The following is a 12,258-nucleotide window of genomic DNA, read 5'->3' as shown; positions in this document are numbered from 1 at the left end:
TCACCTGGAATGTCTTGGTGTTAGTGTAGTTTTAGTCGACTAAATATAAGATTTTAGTCGACAATCTACAGTTGATTTAGTCGACAAATGTATTTTGGCGGGCCTTGATGCCGTCGTATTGGCTGATTTTACACATGCTGAAAATAGCCGATCTACAAGCTCGCAACGCATCGCAAGCTTGTAGATCGGCTATTTTCAGCATGCAACCAATTGTAAAATGACTTGTACTGGATCTCTTGTCCACTATACTATAGAGACTAGTGACTAGTCTCTTTAAGAGACTAGTCACTTGTTGACTTGTTGACGAAATCGTCAGTAGGCTATATTTAGTCATAGTTTTAGTCATCATAGCTTAGTTTTTATTTCTTTTCCATTTAGTTTGTCAGTGGAAAAAGGTAGTCAAAGAAAACCTTTCGTCTTAAGTTTTAGTCGACGAAAACAACACTGCTCTGCTGTTATTTTGCCTTCAGCATTTCATGCAGTAGGCCAGCACAGATGTGGGCGGCGACGGCCCCACAAAACTCCCTCCCTCCCTCCACCACTAATGTAACTGGCTTGTCTTAAAGTTTCTCTCTATGTTGGGGTGGATATGGATGGAGAGGTGAGTCTCTCACTACAGTGATCTAGTGAAGCTGCTGCTTTGACCACTTAGAAATTAATTTACATTCAAATAAATAATGGTAGACTATCGCTATATCCGCTCAGTTAATTAGCCTGTACTTTAAATAAAGTAAAAATAAATAAAAGGTAGATCAGTGGAAGTTCTATCTGCGAATATCTGCGACGTGATGTGATGTTACTGTCGCAGCACCACCAACCATGGAGCTCCATGGACAACCGGAGGACCGGCGGCGGCGGACCAGCGGTGACTGTAACTTCATCAGGCCGACATGGAGGTTGACTCTAGCGGCGTTGATCGTCCTGAAGTCGGCCGTGTGTTCACCGGTGGAACGCAGCAGGGACCCTGAGGTAGCCTATACAGTCAATATGAGCACCGGCCATGATGGAAGGGTTTTAACTTTTTGATTCAATTGAACTGTCTGTCCACGCGACAAAAATGTTTGATACGGTAATTAAATGATCTAAATGGTGCTAAACATCTACTTAATGGAGAGTTGGTAACCAAATGGACCCTTTAATACAGATCTTGACTTAAAATTCTCGAAGAGTTTAAAATGAAAGTGTTTGATATTGTTAACACCTGCATTACATTTACAAGAAGTCTACACAATTGGAGAATGTAGAAGAATTGTTATTTTTGATAAACGTTTGCCTGTTATAAAGCCTACCAACATCAATATAGTGTGGAATTGTGGGCAACATCTTATACAACCGTCTTTATAGTTTTCGCTTTTGGGTCTGAGAGGCTAAAATAAATGTCATCAGATGATGGTCCTGGCTCAAATGGAGAATAAATGTGCCTTGACAATATGAATGAAAATGGTTAAACCACAGATAAATATAATATGCTAAACATCGATGCAGACAGACTGAGGCAGGCGCAGTCCGACTTAAATAGGCTAAACCCTATTTTGTTGTTTAGTCTATCAGTAAACCATAGCGAGCTGGTTTATCGAATTTGAAGACAATGTTTCACTCATACCATGCGCTTTATGTTTAATGAATATAGGCGATCTGCAAGCTCAACGCCATGGCCGCTATTTTCATGTGACACACGGTGTATAGTACGACGAAGTATATTATTGGCTGAAGATAAGTGCGTCTGCTGTGCTGCGCAGTGTTGGGCAGTAACGAGTTAGTTACTTTAAATATATTACTGTAATGTAATTTTACTCAGTGACGAGTAGTGCTATGCTATAATATAGTGTAATAATAGTTTTTTATATTATATACTAGACCACTACTTGGCCTCACTCCCCGAACCCACCTCACCCCTGCCCACTTTGACAGGCTGGAATGGCTTAGGGTTGACGACAGAGTAGGCCTACAGCATCTTGCAATGGGTCTGGTCCACAAGATTCGCTACACCACCAATATACCCATGTACCTGTCTAAATACTTTAATGTTAATGAAGTCCACACTCACAACACCAGAGGGAGTTCAACAAGCCATGTGCAACCCAGATTCGGCACAAACAAGGGTCTACTCTAAATTAATTCCACTGCTATGCCACCAAAATGTGGAACGCACTACCAACAGTCATTAAGACATGTGGATCCCCTGACTCCTTCAAAACTGCTCTCAAAGGACACCTACGGACGGCTGCAATTCGAAACTGGCCCCCGTAAAATCTGAATCCCCCCCCCACCCCTTTTCCCCCTAACTGTATATGTTTATTTTCCCTTTTTACCTCTATGATGATTTCCTGTTTTGACTATATAGTTGTGTATATTCGTACGTCTCTTAATGTTTTGATGAATTGAACAAGGTGGACCCTCTTGTAAACAAGTGTAGGCCATAGGCCTAATGCTTTGTGTCGTCCACTCACAGTTAACATTTTTTTTGTATTGAGTTACTGTAATTCTGCAAACTGTTAATAAATCAATCAAAACCAAACACTGTAATATTACATATTATGTAAAAATAGTAGGCTAGCTATATCTACTCTAGGTTGGCTGCCTTTTGAAAACATTGTTTAAAAGCTCAAGAGAGATTGATGATGCTTGGATATCTACGGTAGCCTACATATGGGTGACTCAGATGCCCCCTTTGCATGGAACAGTCCCTCATTTCCAGGACTTTGAAGGGGGACCACAAATTGAGACCCTGTCCCACATTGTGACTGGCAGGCATAGGTGTTCAAATGCCCTAATAGTTAGTTCCCCTAATAGTTGGATTAAGTTTGATTGAGTTAGACTGTTGACCTTGCAATTATTCAGTTTGGCTGATTTGTGACTCTTATTATTATTATTATTAGTGCGGGGCACTATGCAAGTTGCATGCCCCACACACAGTTATGTCTGTGTCCCTTTTATGCCCATATGGAGTTCTTTATCAGGCATGCCCAAATGTGGAGTCTATGGAGAACAGGCCAGCTCCATATATGGAGATCTAGGTGTGATCAATAAAGTACCACAGAAACATTTCATTCTGACCCCTACACGAAAAGGCCTCGTTGTCCTGAACCCTTATCTATCATTTATACATTATGGATCAATAGTGTGGACTTAGACTGTTTTTCGTCTGTGGCATTGGCTAATTTGTCCGGGCCCTGTCCAGAGCCTCTAGAGCGGTGCCCTTTGGGCACTGGCCTACTTGGAACGATGCAAGTTGTAAATGGATGCCCCACCCTATTATTATTATTTCTGTGTCCCTTGTATGCCCATATATGGAGTTCTTTGTCAGGCATGCCCAAATATGGAGTCTATGCAGACATCAGAATGATGTCGGAACAGGCCAATTTCATATATGGAGATATAGGGGTGATCAGGTCCAGAGTCCGGGTAGAGGAGTTTGTGCTGGTTCTGGACAACCGTGGGTCCGACCGACTCGACACCGGGCACTGCACTCCCTGTGGGGGTGTGGAACGCGTGTGTCGGCGGGGCGAACGGTTCTCGAGTTACGTGGAATACAGACGTATCGTACATACACACACGTACAGAGACTTGGTGCATTTATAGATAGATGATTATTCCAATGAATTACATTCAGTTCTAAAATAAGCTGTCTAAACAGATTGTGTTGTTGTAGGCTACCTCTCTTTTTTGCGGATGTGCGTAGCCGTAATATTATAATACATAAGCAATATATTATTACTTTTATGGAGTGATTATGCAATAAGTAACACATTCCTCTCCTGAGTAAAACTGCGGCTTTGACTTTGAATTTTTGATCAACCCTAGATTAATGACATGGGGCTGCTGCATCACTGCGGCTAGATGCATTTTGACAGCAGTTGTATGTCATGCAAGTTGACTGGCGGCAGCCGATTTATAGAGAATAACAATTCTACCTCCCAGAGGCAGATTTCTGGGAAATGCTAGTAAAATGTATGGCATTGCCTGTGGACGTTTTTTTTTGACAGGCAGACAAAGTGAGTGACAAATAAACCCTCTTAATTCTGTCTTGAATCCTTTTGCCAGCATTCTTGTGAGAGCAGCAAAGGGTTGTGTAGTTGTCTGTTGGTTTGTATAATTTATGTTGTTCTGTAAAAGTGTATTTAGTGCTTGTTTGTTTGTGTGTGCCTCCGACAGAGCGGGCAGTAGAGTTTCTGCTATATCTGCGCGCTGGTTGTGGTGGGCCTGTCTGGGCCAAATTCGTGCGAAAATGACCGGGCCGAATTTTTTGTCCCAGTCCAGCCCTGGGCATTGCCCATAATAAAGCACAGTTTAACAAACTGTCTAAAGTTCAACCCAGTTTTCTGAAGAAGTCTGCCTTATAGCCTACATGTTTGGAATTTTACAACAGTATAGTTTGGGTTGAAGTGGTTTAATTTTGACTGCAGTTTTGCGGGCACCGCCTCGCTTTTTATTGGCCAATCCTAAACGTAGGCTATGAAACCGAAGCACATTTGTTTCTGCAATTATAGGGACAAAACACGACAAATTTGTTTATTCTCGAGTTGGAGCTTTGAGGTTTACACCTCATTTGCAAACGCTGTCGAGATTACACACAACAAGCAACGATTAAGACACATACTGTACCTTATACATGGGATTGACATTAAATGCATGCCTTGCCTTTTCTCTGTGTGTCTCGAGGGCAACATCTTAGCCCCTGCATTCCCCCTCATATAACCCATTTAGACCTGAGGCCGATTAAGATTTCTTAAAAAACGAATGTTTCTATGTCAGTGGTGCTCAACCTTTTTCATGTCAAGGACCCCCAGAATTATCTGTATTTGGCCGCGGATCCCCATCTGAAAATATGTAGTTCCAGGGACCCCCCCCAAGAAGCAAAGATTTGAGTTAAAAACGTTCGCTCTGAAAGGATATACTTTCAAAGATTTGCGCCACATTTTTTCCACGATTTTTCAAAAATAGCAGATCTACAAGCTCGTAGCGTGGCACTCGGTGCCGCGCTATGAGCTTGTAGATCTGCTATTTTTCAATAGCTAAAGTATGCCATAATCCTTAAAACACCAAAAGGGGTTCCCGCCCAGAATGCGATAATAGACATCTGTCATCGGTTGCGTTTTTAATTTCCAACACATCCACATCTGTAATTGTTGCTGTTTGCAGCTGCCTGAACACGCATGCAGCTCAGCTGGAACAGGCCAAGAGGAGGTCGAGGGATCGAGAGATTGTAGCCTACTATAAAAAATAAAAAAAAGATTCCAACATGGTAATCTCAAAGCGTAAATGCTCCATCAACATTTGTAGTCATGTATGCAGTTTGGTTTGTTTCTTGGCTTAAATTCAACAACATTTACCCAATGACTGCATGCCTGCTTGTTGAGTAACAGCCCCAAGGGTCCTTCTTTATCTAATGTATGTTGGGTGGTCCGGATTCTCCGGAACCACACACACACACACACACACACACACACACACACACACACACACACACACACACACACACACACACACACACACACACACACACACACACACACACACACACACACACACACACACACACACACACACACACACACACACACACACACGTCTCTGTAACAAGAGTGAGTGACACATCATGTCACTGACAGATGGCCCACAAAATGAAATGGAAAATGTATAGGTATACAATTTTCCATTTTATGATTTTTCTTTTCCATTAAAAGCAGTCGGGGAGGTAAAGCATGCCAGCTTCCTTTTCGGGATAGCCTTAAGGGACGTGATTTGTTCTAACAGATCACCAACATTTTTTGCTCTGTAATGTTCTTCAGCAAACGGATCCCCAAAGGGAGGTTTGAATACTGAGCCTGTCAAGTCTTGTGGCTGCAAGGTTTTTTGTCTTGGGCCTGAACAGAAAACCTGGCTTTTTTTAAGGAAACGTTTTATAAAAAAATGTTATAGCGCTTTTCTATGCACAGTGCTTGCTCAAAGTGCTTTACAACGGTCCATTCATTCATACATTGGGAGGGGAAGCGGCAAACAGTCAACTCCAGCGTCCTCACAGAGTCTTGCTCAAGGACACTTCCACACTAACTCTGCTAACATAAATCAGTAATCCCTTTGGCAGACTACAGTTGATACACATAAACCGCAAAAAACAACCATGCAAATATTTCACAACGCATCTTACAATAAATGCACCACATCTCTTCGCGAAGTCTGTAATCCACGTAACTCGGGGAACCGCTCGCCCCCACACCGCGTTCCACACCCCCACAGGGAGTGCAGTGCCCGGTGTCCAGTCGGTTGGATAGTCGGTTGTCCAGAACCAGCACAAAAGGCTCTGGTCAGGCTCTGCCAGTGGACCTAATTTATCTAAGTCCCCTCACCTGTAGAATTCACCAGCCTATAGCTAAGCCCCTCCCCAAACTGCTATCGTCCAATCACAGCTAAGCATAACATGGGTTAGACAAACCTCTCCACCAATAGTGGTCCTATATGATAAAACATTGTTTTAAAAGAGAAATGCAACGCACATATTTTTCCAGTGCATATGGCAGACCTTGTTGACGGATTTGGAAGAGATTTTGAAGGTCTGGTTCCAAAAATGAACCAGTATTTAATTAATGTGTAAAATCCATGATATTTACATTGGGATGAATGAGCCCGGCTGGAAGTGTCCAAGTGGGAGTGTCTTAGCTATAGGTGAATTGATTGCCATGGCAACCCCACATAGATAATAGCCATTGGGGGTAAAGTGTAGAAACTAACTTAAGGCATATATTAAAGTGTGGCACTTTAAAATTGTGCATTTGCCATGATACAATCAAATGCAATCCATATATTAGTGATTGCTTAACCGTAGTAAGTGACTGGCTCCGATAGCTGCTGCTCCTTAACCACTTAAACCTGGAGTCCCCCAGGGCTCTATGCTGGTGTATTCTCTGTTATTGTGGGGAATGTTTAATCCCAAAATAGCCAGCATGATCAACAAGCTCTATGTGCGTCACAGTGCAATGTGTTGTCGATCTGCTATTTTCTGCAAACTTTCCGTAGCACTTGCCTATATAGCCTCAGCGACCGTACAGGCATATGCAAAGGCTCAATTTATGTAATTTAGATAGCATACTATGTAGACATAGCATTCTATTGTGTATACTTTTAGTTTCATTGTACAGATATTCCACTGTTAGACGGATGGATCCTCTGATGACCTTTGCTATGCATGCGACGTATTACCATGTGGTGTTCTTGATTACTGTAAAGCGCTCTGGATTAAGAGCGTCTGATAAATGCCTACATTTTAAATTAAATTGTTTTAAAATGATTGCAGGCCTTTCTGGAGAAGTACGGCTACCTGCATGAAGACCACCAGCTCCACAATGCAGTGGAGGTGCAGTCGGCTGTCAAGTAAGTGTTGTAACAGGAGTTTATACTTTTAGTTCTTTCTTTTCTTTATCCCACGATTTTGCAACCCATTTTTTCACCCAGTGTCAATTATCTAATGTAATCTTGGGCGCTACACTTCCTCTGCCAACCTGGGGGGACTGACCTCATGCTTCCTTCTATGCATGAGGAGTCCAAGCTGCTTCTTTTCACCTGACAGGGGAGAGTTTCCCCATGCCGGACGTAGCGCGTGGAAGGTACACGTTATTCCGACCAGTTCCTTTCCCCTCCATCAGGCGCCCTGGCTGGCCAGGGGGAGGTAGTTTTTGGGACCAGGATTAATACATGTTTTTGTGAGGGTATACCTACCCTAGGACACACGGGAGAACATGGTTTGATGACACAATCTTGTTGCATGGGGGGAGGGCAGAAGACAGCCATGCAACAAGGTGTCATCAAACCATGTGACTCCCATTGGAATTTGGAAATGCATTGAGGTCGGCCATGACACACAGAAGACACAGGACACAAGTGGGCAGTATTATGCGTGTCTTAAGTACCAGGTCTTATTACTTAACTTAAGACCTGGAGGCGTGATCAATGCCATTTGGCTATTCTGAGTGGCCAAACAGCATTGACCACGCATCCAGGTCTTAAGTTAAGTCATAAGACCTGGTACTTAAGACACGCATAATACTGCCCAAGTGTGTCTTAAAGGTGTGAGTGAGGCCTTAGGGCTGAAAGGCTGTGGTTGGCTCCGATGGGCCTAGCCTCTGGGCTGAAAGGCAGTGCATGCAGTCAGTAAAACACAGCCTCACCTCCTGAACCCTCCCTGAACCAAGCAGGAATTCCAAGAACCTCCTCCTCGCCCTTGGGCCGCGGCATCAAGAACCTCGCCCTCCCTCTTGGCCGGCAGCTTCTGTGGCCTTTAGAATTGTTTGACAGATTAGATGTTGAAACAATGTGACTACTAAGCCTACTGTATACTACTGTATAGGCCTGTCGCAATTATTATTACATAATCGCCTAATTTGCTAATTATTTGTTTGTTGCATGATCTTCAATCGTTTTCAAACATTTGAATTTGTTTTAGCAGAAATAGCAGATCTACAAGCTTACAACACTATCCTGTACAAAGAAAAAACACTATACAAAATGATTAAATGTGTCAGTGATTTCTTTGTATATTTATTATTTAAGTTTTTTTTGTCATATCTGCACCCTGTGCGTTTTGTGATTACGACGCCTAAAAGGCAAACAGAAATATAATTGTGTTATATGTTCCATTGTTCAATGCAAAAAAACAACACAATTAAATTGTTAATCACAATGATCTGTGTGACAATTAATCGTCAACTTTAATGTGCAATCGTGACAGTCCAACCGCTCTCGTGTGTGTGTGTGTGTGTGTGTGTGTGTGTGTGTGTGTGTGTGTGTGTGTGTGTGTGTGTGTGTGTGTGTGTGTGTGTGTGTGTGTGTGTGTGTGTGTGTGTGTGTGTGTGTGTGTGTGCGTGCGTCGTAGGGAGTTCCAGTTCCTGTCCCGCCTGCCCGTCACAGGGAGGCTGGACAGCGCCACCCTGAGGCAGATGGCGGAGCCGCGCTGCGGGGTGACGGACCAGGGCAGCCATCGGGGGTGGGCACGGCGGGTCAACGCCATCTTCACCGGGAGGAGGAGGAGGATGGGGGCGACACCACCACCCGCTGCCACCGCCGGCAGCAGCCTGCCGCGACTCCGCAAGAAACGATACACTCCACAAGGTAATGAGTGAATGTGTGTTTTCTTTTCTTTTTTTTTATGGGCGCTAGACCCTCCTATGTGCAGCTTTGAGTGTTTGTGCAAACACTAACATTGTCCTAACACAAACATTGACTGCCATTGACAATGAATGAATTGTGATTGGCCTGGAATGACATTATGTATGATGATAACAGCACCCGATTTCTTGTTTAGATCTTTTTTGGTCTTTTTGCCTTATATAGTAGGTTGACAGGAAACAGGGGGAGATATGGGGGGGGGGGACACGCAGCAAAGGTCGTCGGGATCGGGACTCGATTAACCGCCTATAGGTGCCCAGACCGCTAGGCCGGGCCGGGCCAATAACGTGAATGTGTGTTGTGTGACATTTGTAGAATCGACCTCAGGTCTAAATCTACTTAAGTACAATTTTGAGGTATTTAAAGGCCTACTTTACTTGAGTATTTCCAATTTCCCAATACTTTTTACTTTTTACTACATCTCAGATCCAAATATTGTACTTTTACTCCACTACACTTACTGATATATGGACTGTCAGTTGCAAATTGCTGCTAGTTCCCACCCTGCCATTAACCTAATGCTATGTGCATATGGTCCATAGCGGTCGTCAGCGGACATCAACAGACAGCCACTCATCTTTGTGTCTCAGTACGGGGATGAGCCTGTGTGTCCCTCGCAAAGGAAATGCTCTGTTTTGGGCTAAATATTAATTTGGAGGATGCGGTTGAGTGTCTGTGTGTGTTATGAGGATTTGTCAGGATATGTCTTTGTGTCCTAGTGGGTGTAGCTGCTGTGTACAGTGTGTGTGTATGAGGATTTATACATGCGCGTGTCCTTGTTTCATGCATGGCTGCTGCAGTTACTGTGTGTGTGTGTGTGTTTGTGTGTGTGTGTGTGTGTGTGTGTGTGTGTGTGTGTGTGTGTGTGTGTGTGTGCGTGTGCGTGTGCGCGTGTGTGTGCGTGTGTGTGTGGATTTACACTGTGTCTGTGTCTGTGTATGCTTGTTTCCTAGTGGGTGGAGCTGCTGTGTACGATTTTACAATGTAGGCATTTATCAGACGCTCTTAATCCAGTGCGACTTTACAGTAAGCAAAAACAACACATGGAAATGCAAGGTCGTCGAGGCTATAGGGCAAGCGCTTACCCCATACTCTATGGCACTTACGGGCATATGATGGAGTCTGAAGAGGTGGGTTTTCAGACCATGGCAGAAGATTGGGTTTTGGGAGGGAGTCTGCGCTAGTTCTGATTGCAATGGGAAGTTAATTCCATAGTTTTGGAGCCAGAAGGGAGAAGAAGTCTGGGACGTGGGTCCCGATCAGACTTTGAAGATACAGGGCGAGGCTTGCTACCTCCCGTCGGTGCAGTAAATGGTCGTAAAGTTACCTGGGAGTGTCCCACTGTCATAAAGCTAAGCCCTAATAGATCCCAGGGATATCATTAAGACTATTGTCGCATGCTGGCCCGGATAACTCCCTAAGCACTGTGTGTGATTGTGGATGGATGGCCTTTTGTAGAAGCGGAAAGTAACTGAGTACATTTACTTAATGGGTACAATTTTGAGTTATTTGTAGGCCTACTTTACTTGAGTATTTCCAGTCTCCACTACATCTCAGAGGCAAATATAGTACTTCTACTTCACTACATTTATTTGAAAATGTTAGTTACTATAGTTACTCTGTAGATTTCCATCATTGTTAGAAAATATGCAGTAAACCACTTAAGCCCTATATACATTTTGGCCATTTGAAAATAGCCGATCTACAAGCTTAAAAGATTCTTTATGCATTTGAAAACGGGTTGTGAAATGGAACATTCTGCATAAGATAAAAAAATAATGCATAATGAGTACTTTCGACTTTTGTACTTATTTTGATACCTAATACTTTTGCACTTTTAATTCCATTTTGAATTCCAGACTTTTACTTGGAATTGACAAATTAGTACGTTTTCCACCACTGCTTGCCTTACAGAGGGATTTTCAGCAACAGTTCTTATAGTTCTCTGCGTGTACACGCCCGTGCTTCCAAGAAATCGTATAGTTAAATATTGGATGCCAAATTATTTTAAGACTACGGGGCATTGCTGTTTGGACCGACACACTGCGAAGAATCACATTCTTACAGGAATAATTAGGATGGCAATTTCCAAATCACTGCAATTTTCTGCCATGAGATATCTTAACAAAAGACCGCGCAGAGCGGAGCATTAGCAAGGCCACTGCGTTTAACCCATTTTGGGCGGGAACCCCTGTTGGTGTTTTAAGCATTATGTTATACTTTAGCTATTGAAAAATAGCAGATCTACAAGCTCATAGCGCGGCACCGAGTGCCGCGCTATGAGCTTGTAGGTCTGCTATTTTTGCAAAATCGTTAAAATGTGGCGCAAATCTTTGAATATACTGTATATTCTTTCAGAGCGAATGTTTTTCACTCAAATCTTAGCTTCTGGAAGGTCCCCTGGAACTACATATTTTCAGGCGGCCAAATACAGATATTTTTGGGGGTCCTTGACATGAAAAAGGTTGAGCACCACTGACATAGAAACATGAGGTTTTTCAGAAAACTGTAGGATTTAGAAGACATTTGTAGAATTGTCCTCAGATCAAAATGGGTTAAGGTGGTTAAGAGTATTTAGGGGTACTTAGGAGTGGTTAAATCTCTCACAGATTCCTTAAAGTGTCGTTAGGCACAAAGGTACACCTCCCAGGGCCAAATCTCCCTGATTGAATTGAAACGGAGATCGGAAAGTCTCTCGACAACGAGGTGAGGTGCAGCGGGACATCTGGATTGCTGCCTATAGCTTTTGTTTTGATCCGTTCAGCCTTTTGGTCAACTATACGCTCCTCTTTTCATGGGACGGGACGGCCATCATCAGTGGAACAACAGATGTGTCAGAACATCCATCCATCTTCTACCGCTTATCTGGAGTCGGGTCGTGGGGGACAACATGTGTCAGAAGAACATCTCAAACGGACCAGGATTCAGGTTGTCGCTGCATGCTGCCAGGTGGAAACCTTCTACGTCCAAAAACCGTTACTGTTTTTGAATTATTGCAATATTACAATGTATTCATTTAGCAGACGCTCTTTACCCATTTAGACCTGAGGACGATTCTACAAATGTCTTCTTGACAGTTTTCTGAAAAACCCATGT

General features: G+C 43.3%; 1 protein-coding gene across 1 annotated transcript in view; it reads left to right on the top strand.

Annotated features, from left to right (window-relative positions):
- Positions 1-613: 613 nt before the first annotated feature.
- The window catches only part of mmp28 (matrix metallopeptidase 28), a 38,719-nt gene continuing 27,074 nt past the window's right edge, over positions 614-12,258 (top strand). Inside the window, exons 1-3 of the mRNA XM_079514529.1 lie at positions 614-969; positions 7,295-7,371; positions 8,870-9,105. Of these exons, the coding sequence (XP_079370655.1) occupies positions 820-969; positions 7,295-7,371; positions 8,870-9,105 (463 nt within the window). The 5' untranslated portion in view covers positions 614-819. The remainder of the gene's footprint in view (positions 970-7,294; positions 7,372-8,869; positions 9,106-12,258) is intronic.

The sequence above is a fragment of the Electrona antarctica genome (assembly GCF_951216825.1).
Source record: "Electrona antarctica genome assembly, chromosome: 11".
Lineage (NCBI taxonomy): Eukaryota > Metazoa > Chordata > Actinopteri > Myctophiformes > Myctophidae > Electrona > Electrona antarctica.
The sequence above is the reverse complement of the archived record's forward strand: the minus strand, read 5'-3'. Positions and strand labels throughout refer to the sequence as shown.